We start from the raw sequence: 25,996 nt of genomic DNA, 5'->3' as shown, positions 1-25,996 counted from the left end.
TCAGACCTGCTACAATGGGAGGCCACGGGGGTCTTTTCTAGCTGATGGCTGGGATGAGTTTTTATGCATTGTGCCAAAGACCTTTTTTCCCTGACCTGGATTAAAGCCTGCCCCGGGAACAATGGGATAGGCTGCAGCCCAGCAGAAAGAATTTGCTGAGATGGCAGGGTCTGAGGTTTGCAGAGCAGAGCAGATGAGAGTGCATACCTGCACTTTTTTGGCATGAGGCTTAGTTTTGGGGGGACACGGCTGCTAACCTGAAGCTTTTGAACACATTGCTGCACTGTCCCAGCCAAAAGGTGCTGCTGTAGTCCTAAACTTAGAAATCTATATTAGACATCTAAACATTGCAAGCACATGATTTTCTGCCTTCCGTAAAAAATATTTTTCTGAGTCTCGGAGTTCTGTACAGACCTGTTGGCACAAAAGGTCTAAATCATCTTTTGAAAGGCCTTGTCTTACTTGAGTGAGACTTTGGCATTTAATAGAGAAGTAGCCCACTGAACGGCTCCTCTCTGTCAAATTAAAACCAAAAGATGTCAAAGAAGACTATCACCATACCAGTCTTTTCAAACTTGACCAACCAGTTTTGTATTTAGAGGTTTGAGAAGTCACATAGTTACCCAGACCCCTGGTGTACGTCCACAGGTGCCTTCAGGACTCTGTACCTGAGATTTGCTGAGTGCCTGGAAGCCTGCAAGCTCCAGGAACTGAGCACATGTCAGGATCATACCATGAAGGCTTGTATTTGGTTTCATGCTCTGGGGGCTGTAGCTGTTCCCTCCCTTCTCAGAAGCCTTCCCACGCTTGTTTGGCTAAATCAAGCTTCAGATCTTCAAGTCACAAGGCTACAAGTAAAAAATATCACTTGAATTTATTCTTTCCAGTATACCAAAATAGTCTCAGGGCTGGGTGACCCTCTTGGGAACAAATAATCCTTCTCTGGGCATCTGCTAAATCCTAGTAGAGAGCCACTGTTAACCTTGCCCACTGTCAATCTCACTTGAAGGGCAGAAATATTTTTGACAAAGGGAAAATATTTTTACCTAAGTCGGATATGCATCCACAGAGAAATTGGGAACATTTTTGGATTTTATTTTCTGGATAGAGAAGGGAAGTTGGGCTTACTATTTTAGTGTGTTGATGCTAAGCACAGAATTCACTTTGTGGATTAAATTTAACTGCAATTCCATGCCAACAGCAAAGGGGAGATCTGCTCAGCGAGCCATAGGTGGAAACAGAAAAAGAAAGACTAGATACAGTTGTTGATCAGTCTTCCCCCTTGCTGGCTGAAAGGCAGATCCTCCCCACATTCCCAGAGAAATGTGGAACACAAGGCTTTCAGTAAATACGTTCACAGTGGCAACATTTGAGTATCACTGCCATGTTAGGTTTTAAAATACATCAGTTATGTGTACAGTGTAGATATTACTGTAAGGAGTGAGCTGGCATGTGGAAACAGGGAAATACAGGGACATACAGGGCAAATAAGGCACAGTTACCATGGTAGTACCTTTCCAGTTGGGAATCATGAAAGGAAATAATATTCAAATGGCCACTTTAGCGCTTTGCTTAAAAATATCTTTTGATTCTTTCTCTATCTCTCCTTTTCTCTTCACCTTTTTCCTTTTCATGTGCTCCCTGTATCCTGCACCTTCATACAGTCAAATCATCTGACCTGGCCCGGCTGCTGGCTTTACTTAGCCTGCTGAGGGGTCTCATATCAGTGGCGAGTTCAGCGGGTGCTGAAGGCCCTTCCACTTCATCGCTCACCACCTCCTCTTCTGCTTTCTTCACCCCTGGCTCCTCAGGCTGCTCTTCTAGCTCCTCCTCCTCCTCTGCTCTTACTTTCTCCTCCTCTGGTTCCTTCGCTGGTGCATACGATGGCAACCTCTCATCGAATGCCCTGGAGAGATCCTCCAGTGGAGCCACCCCAATCTTCTCCTCAAACTCATTGTAGGCTGATGGAAGGGGGCTGGGCTCAACCCCTACTTCCGTGAGAGGGAAATAGAGGGACACCGGTTTCTCTTCTTCCAGCAGCTTGTAGCCTTTGGCCTTTGGGATGGTGGGGACTGTGATGGCAGGGAGAGGCTTCTCTGGGACCTCTCCAAGCGGTTCCTCTGCTGGCCTTCTCAGAGCCCTCCGGATTCTTTTCAGGATCAAGTGACTGATCTCCACCAGGTTGAGGAAGAGGGATACGGCAGCCACCACCAACATGAACATAATAAAGATGGTCTTCTCCGTGGGCCTGGAGACAAAACAGTCCACAAGATTGGGACAGGGCCACCGCCCGCAGCGGTACAGGGGGAGAATCCGGAAGCCGTACAGGAAGTACTGACCTACTATGAATCCCACCTCAAAGAGGGTTTTGAAAATGATGTGGAAGATATACGTTCTCAGGAGAGTACCTTCCAGGCGAAACTTCTTGGTTGCGTCAGGGTTGTTGCCTTTGTTTTGGTTTGGAGCCAGGGGCAGCTTCTCTTCGTCCACCTCAGCCTGCTGGCGCCGCTCAGCTTCCTCCCTCTCTTTCCTCTTCTCCTCCATGCGGACGTGGTGCACAGCGTGCCCAAAGTACATCAGCGAAGGCGTGGATACAAAAATGATCTGCAGGACCCAGAGCCGGATGTGGGAGATGGGGAAGGCCTCGTCATAGCAGACGTTCTCACAACCGGGTTGCTGGGTGTTGCACACAAAGTCTGACTGTTCGTCTCCCCACACCAGCTCGGCCGCCGTTCCCAGGATCAGGATGCGGAAAATGAAGAGCACTGTGAGCCAAACTCTCCCGATGACAGTGGATTGCTCGTTCACCTGCTCTAAAATGTTCCCCAAGAAACTCCAGTCACCCATTTCTTACTGTCTAAGGGAAGAAAAAAGAAAGAGAAAGACCACAAATTACGCTAAATTTAAAAGATTTCAGGTTTTCCCACTGATATCTTTTTGCTGCTTTCAATCAGCATTTCCCTAATATTCTTCGAGAACAGAAAGATGATTGTTTGCTTACTCGCTGATTTGCCTGATCACAATGATTTATTAGCAGGAGAAGGGCTGGGAAGCCAGATCAAGCTGCTTGCTAAATTCTTTCTTTCATGGCACTAAATGGGCAATTACTTTTCAGCCAGGGAGTATATTTATCTCCTTTTCCAGGTGAGAGTCTTCTGTGGTGCCTTGTAGGCTTGGTTGCATGAGCCTGCTTAGATTTCGTACACGTACAAACACTCGCCAGCAATACAGTGGAACAGATTTATCAGCATGCAGCTGCAGTGGTTAGAAATGAGAGTGCAGCTTTCAAGCACCTGAGCTCTCCTGCACCAGAACACCACACAGGGGTCAAACAGATCTCACATTTGCGCCCATCTTGCACCTACAATAAACCTGGATTCTCTCTAGACTGCATATATTAATTCTGCATTAGCAACCGCTCTGTTAGGTGAGAACAGCAATTACAACACCATTACTATGTTAGTAATACTGTATAAGCTTAATAACTACTACATAGACTAGTTTTGCTTCACAGAATACATTACATACAATACAGTTATTGGGGCTATTCTTTGCATCCCCCTCTGAAGTCAGTTGCCACACTGACATTGGAACCAACCCGAGGAAAAACACAAAGGTCTCTAACTGGGACTTAAAATACTCCTTGCTGTCTCTGAAATGTCAGTGCTGCTATCTCAAGCTGACACAGTGCTGGAAACCAACTGCAGATATCCTACTGGAAAGCTAACAAAGTAGTCCATTTTCAAGTGATGCAAGTCAAGTATTACATCTGTCATTATTTTTGCATGCTAAGAAATTATTCCTAGGTCAGGACTTCATCCTACATATCCTGAACTTCCCACTACATCATTTCAGGCAAGGGAAAACCCATGTATGAGGGAAATAGAAAGGAAAGGTATTTTGGATGTGCTGATTTAAACACACCACAGCAGTCTGAAGTCTCTGAGGAATGCAGAGTATTAATTTGGTCCAGAAAGACCGACTGGTGGACCACGACAAGTAAAACAGGGAACATTATTCATAAAATAGCTCTTCACAGGGAACTAGAAGTTCATCTCTTAGATACTACCTCCATCTATAGTCTCCTAAATGCACACACACATACACAAGCACCGGGAAAAAGAAGGTACAGCCAAGAGCATGGAAATCTGAGCATCTAAACTTCCCTCCTCCTTCAGATGCCACTGGGATATATTTGTAATGCCATATGTTATGACACACCAACGCATACTAGTCTGCCTCAACTACTGTGTGTACGTATTCACACACACACAGAGATGCACAATATCGAGAGCTCTGGGGAATTTCACCAATTTTCAGTCAAAAAAAAAAAAATGCTTACGATGGCATTTTGCTCAAACAAGATGGACTCATATTCCTCGCCCTCGAACCTCGTAACATTCTTTTAACCCCAGGCACCCGTGTTAGAAAAGGAAAAACAGAACGCAGCCCTTCAGCTTGCACAAACACCTCGCAGGAGGAAGCAGCAAACGTATAATTTAATCACCGAAGAAAATTGCTACTTTCTCAGTCATTAAAGTTGTGTAAAGGAGTGTGTTAATGTCAGCGCTTACATTAACAAGTCTAGCAGAAGATTATGCTGTTTACATACATTATCTAAACTGATTTAAACATCCTCTTTCTGCAAATTCACAGAGCAAAGTACACCCAACAGTTACCAATCATGTGCAACTCTGTAAAGAACATGACTACACGCAGCATAAACTTCATTGTCCCCCAGGCACCTCAGTTAACTCCATCCCTCTCTTTCTTTGTGAGTCACGCTGATAAGCCACGCTACCTTTCGAACATTAGCACTGCAGCACACGAGAGCAACATTCTAGATGTGATAAACCTTATCATACAGAAAACTCACTGTACAGGAGAAGGAAAAATGTTCCCTGGCTAACTCCACCAATTGTCTCGCCCACAGCTTGCTACATATTTGGCTGAACTCTTCCTGAGACAACTTCCGAACCGGCCACGTTTTTTTTTAAAACTCTGCCATGACCACCCTCTCAGTTTTCTGCGAGTGAAGTGGTTCGAGGTTGCTCAGTCGGCTCAACTTCGAGCAACAATACTGGGCGGACTGATGACGAGTGGCACGACCAGTTCGGGTGTTCAGGATTCCACCCGCGAGCAGCCAGCCCCTCGAGTCTCGGGAAAAGGTGTGAGCAACGTACTTATGCAGTTCACCTTCTCCCTTAAAAACTACCTGTCGTGAGGAAAGAGCAGGGCACTGCCCAAGCCCACTCAAGAGTCAACAGATTCGTGTTCTCAGCTCCGGTGGGTTCATTGCAGACCCCCACCCTGCGCTTCCTGAGCACGCTACCGGCGAAAAAGACCGTACAGGTTAAGGATGTTGAGCAAGCAACTTGCCGCTGTGAAAGGCTCCACCGAAGAAATGTGTCCCCCTCCTCTCTTGGCACTCTGCAGGGAAGAGTGAACTTTTGTCTCTCTTCTTCCCTACCCTAAAAGCCCCAATCTTGTCGCACGACTGAGCAGATATGACTGAATTGGCTCTGATGGTGGGTTTTAGTTGCCCTGCAATATTTAAGCTCCGAGCCAGACGGCTTTATGAAGTGAGTGACAGTGACGTGGGGAACAATAGGGAGGGAAAAAAAATAGAGAGAGAGGCAGAGACACAGAGAGGAGAGTCCACTGAACATGAAAAAGCAGAGGGGGGAGAGGAACAGGCGACAGGCAGTGAAAACCTAATACATGCATAAATGGGAGTTTGCTCAGTTAAGCAGGGACCAAAGCATCTCTGCAATTCTGCTATGGTTCAGCACAGCTGTGTGTCCACACTCACCAGTCTTTAGGTGTTGTGGTGCGACAGGTGAAAAGGGAATGCCAATATCCCTGGTAGAATTAATTGAATTAAATCGTTACCCTACACCCAACTCTGACAGGCAAACTGCATTGCTGATTTCCAGCACAGGCATATACTGAGGTACTACATCTGTATTTGGCATTGTCAGATGCTTTGGGCTGCTCTTCAACATCTTTTACCTGGAAAAAGCAGTGGCACGAGAAAACAAGATTAACAGTCGATATTAATCAAAGCTGAGAAACACCAATTTTGCAACCTCACCTTTCAGTGCCTTAGTTCTGCTTAGTTTTTCCTCCAAACGCATCTTACACCGTGGCACATGCATTAAAAATGTCTAAACCAAACTGTTTTGTTAAGGAGGGCAGCCGAATTCCAGCAGCCCAGCAAACAGGAATGTCACCCCAGGCGCACTCGCCTACCCCCAGCCACCTGCAAAAGTGCTGGAGAGGCCACAGGAGAGAAGAATCACAGGCTCACTAGTGCCTCTGCAAGTACCACCAATTGCCCTGGGAGTTTTAATTATAAGCCAAAGGTGATAACTTTATTCTGAGGTGTTGGTTTTGTGGTCTTTCTGTAGGAATTGCTCGGAGTGTGCTCTTGGTGCTCAGCTCTGAAGAAACAGAGGATTACTGGAAGCAAAATTTGCTAAGCAATGGTACAGATACCAGGCTCATAAAGTGATGAAGCAGCAAGTAGCTCTCCTCTCTCTTTATGCAAACTCAACACTGAATTTAATTTCACAGAATGGCACTGGGAGACATTCTGTCTCTAGAAAAGCTGTCATTTGAATAAGATATTATACATAACATGAAGGCCACAAAAGTCTGTACCTTCAAACCAGTGGTTTCAGGCCTCTCTTCAGTGTTTCTGGGCATTTGTGCCCATGTAAGTTCAGAGCCTCATCTTAGCAGTTGCCTTCCCAAACAGCTTTTTTGCACAGCCCCAAAGTTCAAAGCCCAATTGGAGGCTGAGATGATGTTTTTCAAAAAAGATTTCAAAAGAGCTAAAGGGTAAGTCAGAGATGGGAAAAAAAAAAATCATATTTTGCAAGAGGAATCAGTTTGGAGACACAAAAGAAAAAATCAACCTCGGTGGATGTAGTTGGAATGAAAGTCATATTCTGAACACCTTAATAAATCACTCTCTTAATACAGAAGCTGTAGCAGAACATTTTTCAGCCTGTGCCACGTAAAGCTGGTGTGTGGGAAGACACAAGTCCCAGGAACATGAAGTGAATAAGAAAAGGCACAGTTTGATCAACAAGAGGAATAAGAACAGTAAGGAAGAGTAAGGAATACCTTTGTTGTTTTTTTTTTGCCACATGCTACTGAGATAAACAAGGACTAGGACATGAGTAACTGGTCATCACTACCACCCTCAAACCCTCTCTGGGAAGTAGTAAGAGAGGGAGGACTAAATGGTACCACCAGCACCCAACACCTTTAAAGAGTGCCTGGAAGGTGATGCATCACAGAGGGCAGGTGGTTCAGATGTCAAACTGCCTGTTCCTTTTCAGACTGAAACTGTCTTTTTGGAAAACTCAGCTCTGGTTGAACGTGTGTATCCCTTCCTAGGCCTTATCTCTCTAATATAAGGAGCCAAACTCCAAATCTGGTATGTAACTACATGGCTGTAGTCCATCTCTAAATTACATCCAGCAACTGTCAGAGATATTTCCCATTAACCTTTTATCTGCCTTTCATGAGCACTGTCCAAATATCAAACACTGTCTGGCAAGCTTGCAAGATGCAGCTGATGCAGAAATTATATTCCAGTCTCTTATCATTTGGGTAAATGTTATTTTTATCTGAATGATCAGGATGACTTTCTTCGCTGTCATTAGGGTGCAGAGCCATTAGCATAGGGCACACTGATTTTAACAGGACATTTCTGGTTTGTGGAAAAACCACACAGTCACTTCACTTGGATGCCTTTTTAAAAAGGCACCACTGAGCTCTGGGTCAGATTCTCCAGCTCACTAGGGCCTCCTCCCCCTGAAGAAAAGGGCCTAAATTAAGATGAGGGTGGGCAATGGGGAATTCCTCTTCTGCTGAGGTTATGCAGGGAAGTGGCTGGTTGAGGTGGCGATGAAGAGAAGGCAGAACATGAGAAGAGCAAGAAGGAGACTTGATTCTCTTAGGCTGTGAAAGAAAGGAGTGCAGACCATAAAGCTAAAGGTCTAGAAGACTGGACCTCACATGCAACACGTGACATCCACTGAGCCTGCAAAAGAACCGCATACTGACAGTACCAGACTGATCATGGCCAACACTTCCAACCTGTGTGCCTCGCCCAGCATTTAAGCTCTCATTAGGCAACCTGCAGATGTGCTGAGTACTTTCCAAAAAACGGTGCTAAAAAGAGTAGCAGCTAGTGAGAGTAACACTGTTACTCACAGTGACTTTTCCTTGCCTTCAAGACCTTTCTTGCCTTCAAAGAACCACGGACACCTCCTGTACTTTTAAAATGTTATTTTCTTTGGAGAGAATTTTGCTTCATGGCTGACTTCTCATCCTTTGGCTGCTTTGAGGCTGGTGACTGAGCTCCTGTTCCTGGCACCACTGAGTCTGTGAAGTCTCCACTGCAACTCAGCCTTTTGCTCAGAGCCTACGAGGTCACTTGGGGAATGTGGGATTTTTTCATTCCAAACGGATTTCCAACACAGACATGATGTCAGGACAAGGCAGGGCCATGCTATTGAACAGCTCTGTTCATGCATGATAGCAGATTGTGCAATTATATAGCGCACAACCCTGGATAACGATACCCCTCCCTCAAACAAAGTTATCTTCTCCCGATCTGCTTAGCTAGAAAGTGGCACATGCTTCCTGTTCTTCTGCTGAACACACAAACCTTTTGCTCCTGGCTGAGGCTGAACGCTGGACACATCCAGCCTCCCTGCAAGAAGCTGGGAGCGTCACCCAACACTCCTGATTGCCAGGCACCACCCAACTTAGCATACACCTGCTGCCCAGCAACAGGTGTCCTTGTGCATCCCAGAGCCAGAGGGATCTGTCAGTCTGATCACCAGGACCAGAGTCTCCCAGATTTCATCATCTCTCTGCCACCTACTGGTCTCAGAAATCATTCAGATGTGGCCAGCCCTGGATAAATCTTTAGGCAGGCGTTGCCACGTCCCTGCAAGGCTGGCAAGGGTCACTGCCCGCATTTTAAGGGCAAGGCTCTCAGGTTTTTCCAGGACTCTCTTCAGAGCCCTACAGGCACTGGGGGATATAAACTGCCATGGAATATATTTTGCTAGGGAACTGCAAACAAACCATAAAGAGGGGGGAGGAAGATATAAATCATTGAGGAGAAGGGGAAGTGGGGAAGTGTTTAACAGGAGGGTTTGGGCAGGAACACAGAAGAGGTGGAGATAGGGCCAGACTGTGCTGAGCCTCAAGTGGAGGATGAATACTTATGGGAAACGTGTTTGTAATTTAAGGGATGGAACAAAACTAGACAGTGAATAAAGATAAGCAGGGCAAAAGTGGAATGTCTTTCTGTAGCTGTTTCACTTAAATGCAGTTCTTCTCTGAAAATTACTGTTCTAAGAGGACCTGGGGAATTACAGGCCAGTCAGCCTAACTGTGATACCTAGAGAGATACTGGAACCAATTATGAAACAATCAATTTATAAGTAGCTAAAAGACAATAAGCTGATAAGAAACATCCAGCAGGGAATTTTGAAGAACAAATCCTGTCAAACTAAGCTAGTTTTCTCCTTTGACTAACGGGCCTGGTAGATGAGGAGGAAATGGTTAGGTATAAAATACCTTGACTTTTGTGAACCTTTAGAAAATATCTAGATCATAGGCTCCCAGAGCAGCAAGAAAAGCCACCACACAGAGGCTACACAGGTTGAAGTACCATAATCAAGGGTGATTATCAGGGCTTCTCTTTTCCAGCTGGGAGGTTCATGTCCCTGAGGTTTTGCCTCCAGGGCTTCTCAGTATTTCCTTGAGTGTTTTGGACAACAGCCTAGAGGACAAAACCAAGAGGATGACAGCTGGGCTGGAGGGGCAGCAGTCCCTCCTGAAGACAGGGGGCTGGAGCAGTCAGAATTTGAGAGGAACATGAGACACTGGAGAGCTGTGCTCTGCCCTCTGCAGAGGTGACTGCACCAAGGAACAGTTCAGGAAAGGCGACTGCACAGACACCAAATGTGCTGGTCCAAACTAAAGCGCAACCGTTCTGGCAGCAGCACAGCAAAGAAGAGATGGGGTTTGACCCAATACGAGTCTGTTAAGTGAGATTCCCACAGAAGAAGAAAAATCTCATTCTGAGATGCTTTAATGGGAATTTTGTGTATAAGGCAAAGGAAGCAATTATTTTGTGCATTTACTTGATACTGCTGAGCTCTCAGCAGGAACAGTGTGTCCGATTCCAGGCCCTACATTTTACAGGAGATGCAGACACACTGGAGAGAGTCCAAAAAAGGAACAACAAAATGATAAGAGATGTGAAAAAAACTCCATGACTTATAAGGAATGGATAAAATAACTGGGTTTGTTTTCTCTAGGAAAAGAACAACAGGAGGGGAGGCATGATAACAGTCTTCCAGCACATAAACATTTGTTGTAATGGGTGGAGAGACTAAACAGTTGTCCCCTACATTCACCAAAAGTAGAAGAGGAAATAATCAGCTTAATTTGCAATAAAAATGATATAGCTAAACATTAGAAAAACACTTTGCAATGGCAAGAATAGCAAAGCACTGCAGCACACTGCTTGGGGAGGTTGCAGAATCACAGGAGGTTTTTATGAAGAGGTAAACAAACATCTGTTAAGGATGATCTTACCTCGTAAGCAGAAAAACAACTGGGGGGGAGAGGGAGGCTGAGGTCTTTGGTCTCTACAGTTTCATATAGGGCCAAAGACCTAGAGAAATCTCAGAAAAATATTTTCAGTTGGAAAAAAAAAAAAAAAATAGTATCTTGCCACCAGTCCTGAAAACTCAGCCTGGACATCACAGGTTGTCTGCACCACCCGGTGCAATGCTGAACTGGGGAGATACCAGCTCAGGTCTGGGAGCAAGTCGGCTGTGTCAGTGAAGAATCCCACTTGAGTTAATTATCTCCTCCGGACTGGGGTTAATTAGCTGGGGCAGTGTGGAGCACGGTGGTGCTGTACTGCTTCCCATGCTGCTCCCAGCTCACCCCCAGTACCTCCAAGCCCTGCAAGGAGGGCTGTCCTCAGGGAACCTTCAGGAGGGCTCACAGCTTTGTTCTGTGGCTTCAGTGATGGCTCTGAACGTGCTGCAGCTTTAGAGGTGTTTGCTCACCATAGCCACGTTTCAACCAATTTGTTCTCTTACCACATGAAGTGTAAGATTGGATGTCATGGCTTATCCAGAGTGTTTCTCCTGGACATTGACACTAAACACGACAAACAGCCTGCGGGTGACTCACAGCGCTTCCATTCAGAACCTCTTTTCTCGCTCAGCTCAGAGACAACCTTTTGCAGAGCGACGTTGATTTTATCCGAGGGCAGGAGGAAGGAGAGCCGCCCGCCTTGTCCCTTGTCCCAATACAGTTGCTGGAGCAGCATCAGCAGAGCAGCAGCTCCCGCGGCCAGAGCCACTAGCGGGCGATGTTTTCTCATTCATGCGCCGACAGCGCCGGGACACAGAAATTCGCTGTGAAAAAGAAAAGGAGAAGGTGCAGCCCGTCCATCACGCTGTGTCTAAAACCCGGCCTTTCTCTTCCCTCGTCCCTCGATCCTTAAACTTTTCCTGCAAACGCAAAAATAAGGCCAAGCAAACACAGGACACTCGCGGTGATGCAGTTGTACCTATTGTGAACGTGATTTTTTTTTTTATGGTATTTTTACAGTGGTTGAATAGACTGGAGTTAAACTGATGTGAGGATCGCTTTGATGTCTATAATTTAACCTGTAGAATCACTTTAAACTTTGTTGACTCTATTTACTAGTATAATCTGTATTTTCACCTGAACCTGCATCCCTTTTCCAGCAAGTACTTCTCAAGTATAACAGCTGACTTGCACGATTTTTCCTTCAATGACATGGTTAATAATAAAAACTTCACTAAAAGTACAAAAAACACGTAAGGCAAAGGAGATGAACTCTCGTGTGTCAAAGGTAGGTGCTCTGCACAACCAGGGTTAGAGAGAAGAGAGAGAAGAGTACTCTTTTAAAGACACATGATTTCATGGGTGAGCATGATTTCACTTAAAACTTGACCAGGTTATTTCTTTACAACAGTGCCTTGGTTAGAAACCCTACGTTCTTTTGTCAGTGCAGGTGCTCTTTCTGAGGAGCAGCACTGGGACAGGGCACAGAGCCCGTAGGCAAGGTGCTAAACAAGCACTATGGAGCCATCACGTATAAAATGCCCTTCCTAGGTCCCCATATACCCTCCTCTTACCTGTCCCTTTCTCTGCCCCCTGCCTAGAACCTGCCACCTGGTCAGTCACAGAGGTGGAGCACATCAGCTGGAGGACATCACCAAGAAGACATGAAAATGTAGTCATGCTACAGACTTAAGTGGTCCATGGACTCAAATTTACCTCAGCACATATTCTAGGTTATGGCCCCACCACCACTATTGAGATCCTCCTCAGAGAACCACATGAACTGCTATCAGGAGTTGTGAGGTATCAGGCCAGTCAGGGAACATGTTGCTTACAGCCAGTCTGGACTATCTGAAGTGGATCCAGGGAAAGCAGTGACAAGCACCTGATAATACTTCTGGTAATAATTAATTGCTCCAGGCCTGCCAGTAAAAGAGGAGCTAATAATATCTTCCAGCCTCTTGAGGGGATCTCCATGTGTTTGTTTTATCAAGACTTCTCGTACAATCTCTTGACATCCCCAGGCAACAAGGAGCTGGAAAGGACAAAGCTTCTGAAAGATCCAAACAAGTGGGTACATGTGGAAGCATCCCGTGTTACCTCACTGTCTATGAGGTTTGTTGCCTTCCAGCTTCTGAGGGGGACTCATTCCCTACCATTCCCTACTCCTTTCTCCCTTCTTTTGGGCTCTCCTCACACCCCCAAGGCCTGCCTTGCTGAGTGGCAGGCTCAGGGCTCTCAGGAGCGTTGTCACCACCCACTCTCCACCTTTATGTCCCTGCCTGCATTTCCTCACCGTGGAGCGACACAGCGGAGGTGTGCTGTGCACACCAGGTGAGAAGGTGGCCCAGGAGAGCTCACAGGCAGGACAGGGCAGGGATGGGGAGGCAAAGCAGGCCATTATTTGTTCTTCCAGTCCCCAGAGATGCACGTACCTGCCGTGCACTTTGGCTGACCTCAGCTTCCCATTTCCCACAGCAAAGCCTGTTCCCAGCTTCTCTGGGAAGGACATCTGTGGGGACGGTTCCTGTTTCCCTGCCCTTTCAGCCACTTGTCTTCCTGAGCCTGATATGATTGTTTCTTTGGGCACAGTGTAAAAGATGCCAGCAAGGAACGGAAGCCTCTCATGCCTCAGCAATTTATTAAGAAGAAAAGGAGGTTATTGAACTTGGAAGCTGTTGAGCCAGTCATTCTCTTTTCCTGATCAAGAAGATAACCTGTCCATACATAAATCATCCATCCAAAGGTCTTCAGCATTCACTGAGACAACCTGGCCTCAAACTAGTAAACAGCCAGGTGAAGAGAGTCAGGAATTATTTATGTGCAGACCTGCCAGAAAATACAGGTCGTAGGGTGGAAGGGCTTCTCCAGTTTAGAGAGGCCCGTGTTGGTTTTTTGTCCATTATTTCCAGCAAACTTCAATTCCCTGCAGTCCTGTTACTGTTCAGTGAATACGATATTCTCAAGATCAATATGGTTTAAAGCATTTCAAGATCCTTTTACAAAAAGCATTAAGAGTCTTTGGGGGTTCTCTGTCAGACCTGGTAGAAGTTTCAGCATCTACTTCTGTGGCAATTTCCACCTTGGTGTAGCAACTCACAAATAGTCTTCCACTTGCCCTGTGCTACGAGGCCCCATTCTTGTCTGATGGTTAAACAGCATCAGGATGAAGGCAGCTATTATTATAGGTAATTTCTCAGAAAAATACAGGCATGTATTCTAATGGCCTGTGTCTCTCTAGTCCCTGAAGCTCTGAAGTGAGGACACGAGCTCTAATATTTCTGTTTGACCCCTGCTTTTGCCCAGTGTGCAGCAGGTTTGGTGGGTTTCTGCTCCCCCTGACCAGTGCTGGGTTTATGCAGTGGCAGCCCTGGCTCTGCCTTTCAGAAAAAGGGTGCCCTCCTTTACAGAAAGACAGTACAGAAGTCGAGTCCATTTCCAACACATCCTCCTTAGCCATACACAACTGTGGCATTCCTTTCCATTTTACATTCAACAAGGCTTTGCCTGCCCAGGGGACCAGAGCTGTAAGACATTGGAAAAGATGTTGGGATGGTTTGTACAACTGAAGTTTTACTTACTGGCTTGTTTGTGACTTTGAATCGTAACTTCCTCGTTATCAATATTCAATCTTTGTGAGTCGGTGTTCCAGCAACTGGATTGATGATTTGGGTCTGCAATGGATAACCAAGCAACGCTGGAATATGGCAGCACTGGTTATTTGAGCACTCACCAAGGGAAAAAACAAACACCAGTTATTGCTTAATTTAACACACGGTGATGTTGCTGGCTCAAAAACAGCCTTGGAGATTTTCAAATGTTCTAAACGGCTTCCTCATTTTTCAAATCTTAAATCCAAAACGAACAAAACCTGTGTTTTACCTTCTCTGGATGGGTAAACTGGTGGTAGAAATGAGAGGCTGGTACCAGGTTTACTGATCCCCACCCAACTCCACTGTTACATGAAAGCAGAGGGAGGTCCAAACTGGTAATGCTTTGAAAGGCATGATGCTTTAAGAAGTCTTGTTTCCCAGCCTTGAGTAGAATTCTGGGCAAAATCAACACAAATAAAGGATTTAAATAAGAAAACATAAATAATCATTGAGAACTGCTTAAAAATTGTTTACTAGGAACCAAAAATACACAGCTCCCCAGTAAAGAAAGAACAGTGTAATTGAAAAAAAAAAAACAAAACAAAAAACAAATTAAAAATCGAAATGGGGGTGGCTTAATAAGCAAAACACATTTAACAAATAGTAAGAGAGAAGCTGAATATAAATGAGGAGATAGTAATTATAAAAAAGATATGATGGAAGTGAAAAGCAAAAAAAAAAACCTGACAAAGCTATTTTTTAAAAAAGTAAATTAAGGACAAAATTAGTCCTAATCATGGTATTGATCTGTTATAGCATAGAAATCTTAGATTACTCAATAATAATGCAGACAACAAAAAAATAAATCAATAAATACTTCTATCCTCCTGCTGGGGAAAAAAGGTTGATAAAGATTTTGTTGGTGACATATCTATTCTTGTTGTACCTCAGAGGAGTTAAATACCACCTACTAAAATCAGGCATTTTAAATCAGCAGGACTGGATACCTTGCACTAAAACTTGGTTTATTAAATAAGCTGCACATGATGTGTCTGCACTATTCATGTTGATCTGCTGTACTTCTTGGTGCAATGAGGAAGTCCTGGAGGAGAAGAAGAAAACTCATAATCTGGCCTTTTTTATAAAGACTATGTAGAAGGGCATAATTACTTTATAATTATCTCCTAACTGTAATTACTCACAGGTAACTACAGACCTGTGATAGGATCTCAGACTTGAACTAAATAATTAGGTGGCTATCACAGAACACAGGGAATAAAAGGAGGGAAATATAACTAGGGGCAATCAGTGTGGGTTTATAGAAAATTCACCCCACTGAACAGTGTTAAAACTTTTCTCTGAGGAAATTTAACCATTGTTAAATAAAACAAAGCTGGTACAATATATATACTTGAGATCCTGGAAGGCAGTTTCCCTTCCAGGAAGGCATTGGAGTTACATGGCATTATGATTCAGAACTTGCTTGACATAAAAATAAGACAGCAGCCATTAAACAGACTATAAATGACCTATCAGTCTGGTTCCAAAACACAATTGAGAACTAGAAGTGACTGGGTTTTTTTATAGCATGTTTGTACTAAGATCCTGGAGGGTGTTTGGCACCTTAGGGGTGACAGGCAGAGACGTCAGTCCTGCCTGGTTTATTCTCCAGTTTTCATGAAAGCCCTCCTCTACTGTCAAGAGCTCCCCATTATGTGCTCTCCATGACCCACAAATCAGCAAATTAGAAAGAGTGCTTATTTTCTGGTTCAAAAGCCAGCTTACCTTGATGACCACCTGCCAGCTTGAAAAAAGAAGGTAAGAAAGTACCCTCCCCAACTGTCTTCTTGTCTTGTACATATCATATGAGATCTTAGATCTACACATGGGCTGCTAGTACACAATTTGAAGGACTTAAATCTGTCCATTTCTAGTCCAGCTGCCAAAAATTATTTATGATCTGTGAGGTGGCCCAGAAAGCAGTGTCACGAGTGGCAAAGTACTGCATCATCCTGAGGATTCTTGCTCGTGCATTACAAAAGCTGGTGCCATCTATGAGCAATGTCTCATCCCTCAAGTCCTGGAAAGATAGTGCCTATCTTTGCTGTCCATGTAAGGGAAGAGGTTTGAAGGACACAGGCAAGACCATGAGAGGAAATGTGAAGTGAGAAGACTAGAATGAGAATAGCGATGAACATTCAGGAGAAAACAAAGGAATAAAGAAACTGCCAAGAGCACAATCCACGTGCCAAAGGACAGCCCACAGACGAACACAGATCCTGCCTCCTTCGAGCTTAACACAGGTGGTGAAACTACGAAGACTTATGAACAACCATCCGCCAGCCATGTACTTAAAAAAGACACCCAAAAATAGAGAGACTCCTGAAAATTCTATTTGTTGCATACATGGTCATGCCTGCCAAAAACCATGTCACTGTTCTACAAGCAGATTTTAATTCAGCTGGAAACAGACACTTGCATGGACAGGTCTCCCTGACACCAAAGACTTTAGTCCCTGGTGAATCTTAGATGTGAAAGGTTGGAACCATTCCACTTCCTGCAAACAAGTCCAGTGCTGTTGCTCTCTACCTTTGAATGTATTGCCTATCCTGCCAAAGCATGGAAAACCTGGAACTGCCTTAGAAACATCTGTCCTGGGAAAATGAAAGGTTGCCTAGGAATGAAGGGAAGGTTCTTTATTTCTTCTTTTCAAGAAAGGATGCCTGGGCTTGCCTGGGCAGAAAGGTCTTATTCATGGAGCAACAGAACAAAATAAATAATGTAGGTTTTCTGATAGTGCAGGGAAGAGGACAGGCTCAGGCTGAGACTTCTAGAGGCAGCATTTTACCTGGACTCTGTGCCTTAGAGAGAAGACTCTAAGACTACCACGGGAGGAGATCTGTGAAACTGCCAAGAGCTTCTGATGATCCAGGCCCGACTATTCCTTTTAGACAAGGTATTTAGCAAAAGTAAAGATGGTTGTAGGCAGACCATGCATCCCTGACCCATGGAAAACACTTCTTGGGAACGATTTTTATCCGGGCAGCAAGGCCGTAATGCAGCAGGAACCGAGAGTTCTTTTTGACTCATTAACTCAGCTGTTTTGCACCCTAGATAAGGAAATAGCCAAGAGCAGCACAGACTGCCAGAGAGGGGTGGGGTAGAGCAGAGGTCACTGCTTTGGTTCCTGACAAAACCTCTCACTTACTCCTCACAACTAGATACCCACCTCAGTGGCACAGGTCACCCACGAGCACAGGCAGTGCTGGTACCAGTGGAAACAAACCCAGGGAACGTGGTCATGGCATATTTCTGGCGAGAGCCATCAAAGCCAAGAGCTGTGAGGCCTGGAAAGTCTCCTGGGGCCCGAGTGTGCGAGCGGGGCCACCCCGACCATGTGCTGGCTTGCAGTGATAACATTGTGTGCTGAGGTTGGCACACAGTCCAGGTGAAGTCACAAGAGGAAAAGCTTCCCACCCGGCACAGCCTCAGCAGCCACATCCACAGATCCTGGCCTGCTTGCCCTCCCTCACCAGGCTCCACCCAGCCAGCCCTCCTGGCCACAGGGGACAGGCTGCCCTGCCTGGCTTTCTTCCACTGGGTTGGGGCAGGGCTGGCTCACAAGTGGCCATTGTGTTTCCTAGGAAGTGTAGTTACAGCAAGTACCTGGTCACTCTGGCTGTGTGCAGAGGCTCAGAGCCTCTGCTGGCACCTCTTGACGTCCCAGCCTCCATCTGCACCAGAGCTCATCCTTCCAGTGCTGTTCTCAGGAGTTTCACTGCGCCTCAGACTCTTCCACATGCACGGTCTTGACCTCTGTCAAACTTTAAGTCTGTGGGGAATAAGGTAAGAAATGAAGCAAAACCCCAGCATCAAGGGAATATAGCTTTTCCACAAAAAAAAAAAAAATGTTCATTGAGGTAGCAGAAAGAAAAACTCTTTCTAGTTTGGTTCAGAAATACAGGGGAGTAACTGTTCAAGGTTTAAAGTTTGAAATAGATGAGAAAGCCATAGGTGATGGTATGTACAACGGATGTCTTGCCTTGGCCAGAGGAGAATTAAAGCATGATAAATTATGATTTACTATCTCTTATCTCTGAGCACCTCAGTGGACAACTAATGAAGCCTCATTTACTTGGGGATATCACTGCAGCACAATCCAACAAAAAGGTGAACCAAACACTCTGAGCTCAGGTGAGAGCACTGCATCTACCCCATGTCCTCTTCTCATAGCAAAGATCGTGCCTGGTTGGTCCTGTCAGGGAAAATCTTGATTCTCCCACCCTGTACAATTCTCAGCCTCATAGTTACCAAAAGTTATGAGCCAACATTTGACTGTAATGCCAGAAAGAACTGGCCTGATCATCTAGACCCACATCTTTGAAAACCTGAGTCAGAAGACTTGGCAGAAATCCTTCCCATCTCTACAAGGGTCCACTTTCTAACAAGAATCCAGCCACAACTTAAAAGCCTCCTGTGGAGGATCCACCAAAACCCTCCCTGAGTTTTTCCAGTGGTTAGTTACAGATGATGTTAAAAAATAATGCTTTTCCTCATATAATTGTTTGGACTTTTTACTCAGTTTCACATTCCAGCTTTTGGATCTTAGCGCCCTCCAGCTAGACCACAGAAAGTTTTTTCCCCATGTAAGCATACCTAGACACAGGAAAAAGTTAGCCTTCAGCTTTCCCTTTTCACTCTAGCTCTTCAACCTCTTTCACTGGAAGGCACATTTCCAATTCTGTAATACCCTCGGGCATTTTCCCTGGAACCTCTTCCATCCAGGAATCACCAACAAAAGCACTAAATAGAGCACATGGGAAATGACTGTGTTAGGGCTAAGTGACACACGCACTCAGCCCTTCCCAGAGCTATTCAGTTTGAACTTATTTACTGAGAGCTGCGTGAGTTCCCTCAGCTACAGCATCATCCTGGAATTTTGTACAGTCAGCCAGTGAGCTGTACCAGCCCCCACTTTTTCCCGTCACTGCTTCCCGAGAAAAACTTGCCAGCTGATAAGCACAGCCTGTATTCCTTATTCTTTGACATGTGCCTTAGAGCAGCTAATGTTATACTTGGCCCCATCTGTCTGAGTAATTGAACTATTGCAGTAATGTGGGGGGGTTTTTTGTTTGCTTTGGGTCTTTTGTTTTTATGTTTTGCTTGGTTGGTTTTTTTTTGCAGCCCACTGATTTTTGAGTCACTCCTACTGGTCATTTACCATTTTGCTGTCTTTCAGACCATTGATGGTAGAGTTCAATAGTATACAGACACAAATGACCAACTTCACAATGTTTGTTCCCCCTTGCAGCTACACATCTCCATCCATTTGGAGGACAGACACATTCCCTGTAAAGTTCTAATGTCTGCATTGCAAAAAGCAGCAACAACAAAAATCTCTAGAAGCACTGTACCAGCACCATGTACTCCTGGCTCAGCCTACCTTGAGTAATCTGATGGTAAGAGCTTTAAGTAAAGTTAACATTTGGTACATGTTTCTGTGGGCCTTACCACAGGCAGGCCTCTGATTAAAAACCAGGAGTCTTCCTCTCTGGCTGGGACAAAACCAAGCTTAAGCACACACTTAGCTTCATCCTGTGTCAGAAGAGCCAGTCTCAATGCACACTAAAATACAGGCTTGTTCCTTGTGCTTCCTGGGCACCAGGAAGGTGCAAAGTGTGCAACAAGGAAGGTGAAGCAGGAGGTTAAACAGCCAAAGCTTTTCTTCACACTCTTGTAAAAACTCAAACCTCTCCCCACATCTTCTTTTCAGTTGTTAAGCACACAAACATGGGATTGCATTCCCATGCCTGGTTGCCTCAGGGGCAGTATACAAATTACAAATAAGCAAATATATGGATTCCTCGACTTCCAAGGGATTTTTGAAGATTAACTACTTAACCCCTAATTATACAGACACTGGCTGGCTAATGAATGAGGTGAGGCAACACCCTTGGCTGGTAAGATTCATAATGAAAAAAAAGGTGGGTTATTTCATCCAAGGAAGGAGAAGGGCTCATGGATCTGGCATCTTATTGTGCAGATTTCCCATCTGGGACAGAGTCCCACAGTCTGTACCTACAGGAATGTCTGAACTTCCACATTTTACTGTAGCATCACTGTATGAGAGGTGTGAAGTCCAAGGGCTTTGCTCAGTGTAAACAATAGGTCCAGGCACTCTCCTGGGACAGGAAATGGGACAGGTACTTCCCCCCACTGTCATAGCTGATGAATGTGAGAACAACCTACCTCCTAGAGGATTTCACTGTAATTGTGAGGGTTCCCTGCATCATCCAAGCAGTTTGCCCATCCTTGACAGACCACACACCAGAGAGGGAGAAGGTGGCACACTCCAGGCTGCTCGGGTTTGGTGTTTCTGACTGGAGGCAGAGATGTGGTTATAGGGTGAGGCAGTAGTCACTGTTGCTGGGAAACACCAGCCTTTGCAATGCACTACTGGATATGAAATTTTAGTAACTTTAACTTCAGTCCCCTGGCTAGGACCAGGCAGTACAGAGGAGTGTCTTACAAGTACTTCCAAAACATCAACACCCTGCATGCTCTGCACCCCAATGAATGGCTGTGGCCTGTGGTGAGAGATCCATGAAGACTTTTAGTGCAAAGAGTCTAAATTCCAAGAACAGCTTCAGAGACACAAGCTGCTGTAGTGTTGTGTTCAAGACAGCAAGAGAGGAGAGGATAAACACAGCATGCATGACTACTGCATGTGGCACTTGCCCTGTGATCCACGAAGTAAAATAGTAAATACATTCCTTTGGTCATATCAACCTTCACTTTACTTTTGGGAATACAGGCTTACTCAGAAATCTGATACAGAGGAGCCAGACCATGCTAGAGCCACAGCACCTCCCCCTAGAATTCAACATAGTTATATGGGTGATAAATTCTGCTCTCACTGACTTTGTAGAGAGCAGCAGGACTTGGGGACCCACCATTTGTGTACTTGCCCCCACAGAGGCCCTTAGCCTGGCTTGCTGAAAAAATACAGTGTTTATGGAGTGTATTCAATGGTTAAGCCACTTCTCCACTGTACAAAACAATGGCAATAGTTCTTTCATTATTCCTTTTTCCTGCTTTCTTTTTGTTTTGACTCCTTCCCCTTTCTGTCTCCCTCTGCTTCAGCTTGACAAGGCTTTCATTTCTTTACCCCATGTCTGTCTTCCATACCATCTTCCTGAACGATCTACACCAGTAGCACTGGACACTTCTGTCCCCCCTGACTGATGGGCTTCATCCTCCTCACAAAAGCATCTTCCAGTAGTATAAGACCTGCAGAGAAAAGCAGACATCTCCTGACTACCATTAGATCTTTATTGTTCCTACAGGAAGGGCCTGTTTATAGCCTGGAGCTTGCAAAGACTTATGGAATTCAAAATGCCTTCTCCTTCCATTTTGAGGGCAGGCAGCTGAAGAGACCAGGAATCCTGCCTCCCCTCACAAATATCTTGGCATTCCAGATACTGGCCTTACCTTTAGATCCTGCAGCTCAGCAAATGTGCTATCATATATCCCAGAGTTCACCCAGCCTGTGCAACCCGAGAGGGCACCTATATGGGAGGGGGTGATTAACATCTAGGAACGGGTGGGAGGTGATTTCCACACAGCCGGGATATATTTTTGGAAGGGCAAGGCAAAGTCAGAAAGGCTTACTAAACTCTTTGATCCTTTAAGCTCCTGGTTACCAAATAACCACCAGTATCCTTTCCACAAAATAAACCCATTTATTTTTAGCTACATGAATTCCCGTCCCCACTTCTGCAACACTAGCATCTACTCCCAAGCTGCATCTTTCCTCCCAGCTACCCCATCATCCCTCAACAGTTGCAGTAACCCGTTCCCCAGATGTTCTCCTTTTCCTGATTGGGAACATATCATGCATCTTGCTTGCTGCACCCTTCCCTCACCCTCCACAGCATTCCAATCACTTGACATGAACAAGCAATAGGCCACGCTTTGAGAACTGCTTTGAGTCCTCCACAAAAAAGCAACAACAACAACAAAAAAAAAAGGTAATAGAATCTACTTAATTCATGGATTTCTCATAGCTTCTCTCATTCCCCTGACAGCTGTACAGTTGTTACATTCACATCTGCTGCTGCTAACTAGCCTCATTTTTAGCAAAGCACAGCAGGCGCTACAGAAATCTAAGCCTGGTAACATCATAACACCAGAAGTGTTCCCCCACTTTCATTAACTCCATGCTCTGGTTTTATTTTTTTATTTTCTCTGTTCATTTTTCCCCTCTCCTTCTTTCTGTTTTGCTGGCGTGGTGAACTGTTTCACTGGGTCAGCAGCAAACAGGAGCTGCTGGAGTGCAGGAGCAGCTCAGCTGGTAGGTCACATCCCCTCGTTGCTGTCCACTGGGCAGAGAGTGGACTTAGCTGGCACTGGGTGCCTCAGAATAGCACCAGCAAATACCAGCCCCCCAAAGGGATGCCACACAGGATGTCCATGGGAAAACAATGGCCAAGAGCACGACTTTGTAAGGGCATGACTTCATAAGGACATTGATATTTCACACCAGTCTGCAGCACATGTACCTACCTGAAAATGGGACTTACCACCTTGCTGTCTTTCCTGGTCTAAGTACTTAATGCAGGGAGAGGGGGTTGTCATAAAGCACTCCAGGAAAAGAAAAAAACCAAAACACACACACACACAAAAGGCAAAATAATAGTAAGTCAAGACAGTGGTGATGTGTCCCAGTAGGTCACTAATTAGGATATTTCACTAGAATGTGGGAAAGAAATAAGAAAAAAGTCAAGTTCAACACTTTCTCCATTTGTCCTCAAGTGTCTGGGGCAAATAGCTCTGCCCTTCAGGATGGAGCAGATTCTAGAACAAAATTCACTCAAACCTGACAAGGAATCTCTTTAAAATTTCAAAGAACAATAACCAGACTGCTAGATAAAGCATGAATGTAAAGTCTTGGTCTTCCATGGGCAGATTACCAAAGGGACATAATGGAAGCACAGTCCCACTGCCTACTACCCTGACAGCTTAGCCTACCATTACATACATTTTATTTCCCATGCTCTGCTGATCCACGGAGCAAACTTCAATATCAGAGCTGCTGCCATCTCCACAACAGTGGATTTCAGAGATGAGGGGGCTAGGTGCTGTTTCTCATCCTCCAAGAAAAGGAGGAAGTTAAATCTGCTCGTTTACCTCCCTGTCTTAGACCCTGGTCACATCACTTAACCTTCTCCAGCAGCCCTTGTGCACCAATTGATCTCTCATGTCTTCTCTGAAAACCTGCAGGAGATCAGGCCCTGACAGTTTGCTCACAGATCCCAGTGGACTGAAGCAAGAAATAGATACCAAGCCCCTCAGGCTGTTACCAAAGGTAGATTTTGGGAACATTTACTGACAGATACCACAGAGTTCCAGAGTGAGGTGGCATCAGCAGTGCTGGAAACCTAAGCCCTGGTCTCAAAGAGCTAACTGGTACACAAACACCTTAATATTCCCTTGCCTAACTCCTAGGTGGGCAGACAAACTATTCATGTCACACATAAGGGGGGTTAGGTATTCATTGTCTTCAAGGTATTGCGCTCCTGATCCTGCCTAGTACGAAGAGGGTCAAGGAAAAAAACAAAACCAAAAAAGTTGAAGTGCTGGAAAGTAAAATTTGAAGGCTTGGAAAGAGGCATAAAGGTGAGTGACAGTGGTTAAGCATCACTCAAGAAGATGGCAAGTGGGAGGGGGTAGCAGATAGTTGTGAGATGGGGACAGAGTCCCCATGCAGAGATTGAGACCTGATGGCACAGCCACAGAAGGAATATGAAGGTAAAGAGTAAGGCAACAGGACCTGGGAAGCAGGAGGCTGGGACTGCAAGCAGCAGTGCACTAACTGAGCACAACTGAGCTTTCCAATCAGAGAGTGTAGGCAAAAAGTCAGGTCTTAGAGGCAAAACCGGTAAGATTTTACAGACAGAGTTTGGATACAGCAAAATGTGTGGTAATCTGGATGTCACTGTCAGGGAGAACAGCAGAAGAGCTGGGGGTGAGGAAGAGGGGTGGTCTTGGGAAAAGGCCTGGGTTTCCCACACAGAGTTCCAGATGTTGGTAGGGGATGATGGAAGACTGGAGAAATGGGGAGACACCTAAACAAAGAGATGGTAGTACAAGATGTTGGACAGAAACAAAAGAAAGCAGAAGAGGAGAACAGTTCAAAAGCACAGGAAAGACCAAAGTTGGTGGGTAAAAAGTAAGAGACTCCTAAAGGTGGCTGGGGCAACACTATATATTCCTGTGAGAACAGCTTTTGGATTATGATGTTGAAAATAAACTTTGAGGTATCCCAGCAAGAACTGGAGAGTAAGAACTTGGCAAGGATAGTGTGATTCAGGGAGTGCAGAAGGAATTTATTTCATTCTGCAAGTTTGCAGCATGCGGAATTGATTACAGGGGTGATTACAAGACTGGTGTTATATAAGAGATACAGGATAATAACATTCAATGAATAACATAGTACTGACTAGAGCTGTAGCCCAGGAAAAAAGAATATGCTGAGAGCTGCATGAGCCTATTTTCTGAATAAGATGTGAAAGGAAAACAGCGAGTCAGATCGAAACTTTTCATTGATTTCACTGCACATTTCTGTTGTTAGCTATAATTCCTTCCCCTAAAGAAGTCCCTTGTTTCACCTTTAGGACCAGTGAAGTTTCCCTTTTGGACCAGTGAAGTCAAATCTTCAGCCATGAAAGAAAGTGAAGGACTTTGACCCCAGGTTCTTTGATACAAAAATCTAGAAGTTTGTCTCCAGCAAGGAATTTTAGCATCATCCATTTTCTCTCTAATTCAGAAAGATGGACATTAAGTCTAAGATCCTTTAAAAAAAAAAATTCTTAAACATCCAAATTTCTCACCCAGATGGAAAATTCTTCTTTCCAGCCAATTCCATGTCAGGTTTCCTTATTCTCCTGTAGTGGCAAGATACTGTACACCAGTTTGGCACCAGCTACAGTTTCCAAAAATTACATACCTGCTCAGTTGTTGCTTATGGTTTTATATTCAGGGATCCTTAGAGTTCAAACCCATAAAGAAGACTCTTCCAAGTATTTCTCTGCAAGCTGTTTGCCTATTAAAAAAAAAAAAATTAAAAATTAAAAACAGCTTTAAAAATTGCCATGGGCCTACAGGTAGGTAAAAGTTATATGTTGAAAAATAATAGCCTTTTTTAAAGATAATTAAGGTTTGTTCCAGAACTACTTAGGTGCTTAAGAGACAAGACAGAGACATAAGTTATTACTGGGAAAAAAAAGAAAGACAACAAAAAACCTGTGGATTCCTTCCCATTAGCTTACCTCTGTTGTTTATGGCTCTGGGAACAAACATCCTGCAAGCACTACACGTGGCTTGGCATTCCCAACTCCGCTAGGTACGGAAAAGCCCCATTCCAACACAGAACTCACGTGCTGCCTTGCCGGTCACGCCAACACACCCGGCGTTCCACGCACCGTGGAGAGCATCCCGCCCTCGCCTCGTCCCGGGTTGGGGCTGTTCCTTTGTTACCTCTCTCTGGACCGGAGTCCCACACTGGCCTCTGTCTGCAGGAGGCTGAGCCCCCCGTGCTCTGCAGCAGTTTTTCTGCAGAGCTGCTCGGGGAGATTACGGCGGCGATGGCATTTTATCGGCGCCGCTGCCGCGAGGTGAGCGCGGACACGATAAGGGAGCGCTAAAAAGTCAACGAGGTGCCGCTGACAAGGGCCGAAGCCGGGCCCTCGCGTCCC

At 45.1% G+C, this 25,996-nt stretch overlaps 1 protein-coding gene across 2 annotated transcripts; it reads right to left on the bottom strand.

Annotated features, from left to right (window-relative positions):
- Positions 1 to 987: 987 nt before the first annotated feature.
- GJA8 (gap junction protein alpha 8) lies at positions 988 to 25,624 on the bottom strand. Of its 2 annotated transcripts, XM_027663545.1 has the most exons (4): positions 25,571 to 25,624; positions 25,249 to 25,344; positions 17,907 to 18,072; positions 988 to 2,857 (listed from the first exon to the last, which is right to left on the bottom strand). In XM_027663545.1, the coding sequence occupies exon 4, from the start codon at positions 2,845 to 2,847 to the stop codon at positions 1,657 to 1,659; it is 1,191 nt and encodes a 396-aa protein (XP_027519346.1). In that variant the 5' UTR covers positions 2,848 to 2,857; positions 17,907 to 18,072; positions 25,249 to 25,344; positions 25,571 to 25,624; the 3' UTR covers positions 988 to 1,656. The 2 variants fall into 2 exon arrangements, with proteins under 2 accessions (XP_027519346.1, XP_027519347.1); XM_027663546.1 differs by lacking the exons at positions 17,907 to 18,072; positions 25,249 to 25,344; positions 25,571 to 25,624 and adding an exon at positions 8,230 to 8,339 and having other exon boundaries at positions 988 to 2,853.
- Between the last annotated feature and the right edge of the window lie 372 nt (positions 25,625 to 25,996).

Source organism: Corapipo altera, unplaced genomic scaffold (assembly GCF_003945725.1).
Source record: "Corapipo altera isolate COAL_440 unplaced genomic scaffold, ASM394572v1 165, whole genome shotgun sequence".
NCBI lineage: Eukaryota > Metazoa > Chordata > Aves > Passeriformes > Pipridae > Corapipo > Corapipo altera.
This window is presented reverse-complemented; position numbering and strand designations above follow the sequence as displayed.

Excerpts from the sequence above, each read along its gene's own strand:
- GJA8 (XM_027663545.1), bottom strand. The coding sequence starts at position 2,847 with ATGGGTGACTGGAGTTTCTTGGGGAACATTTTAGAGCAGGTGAACGAG.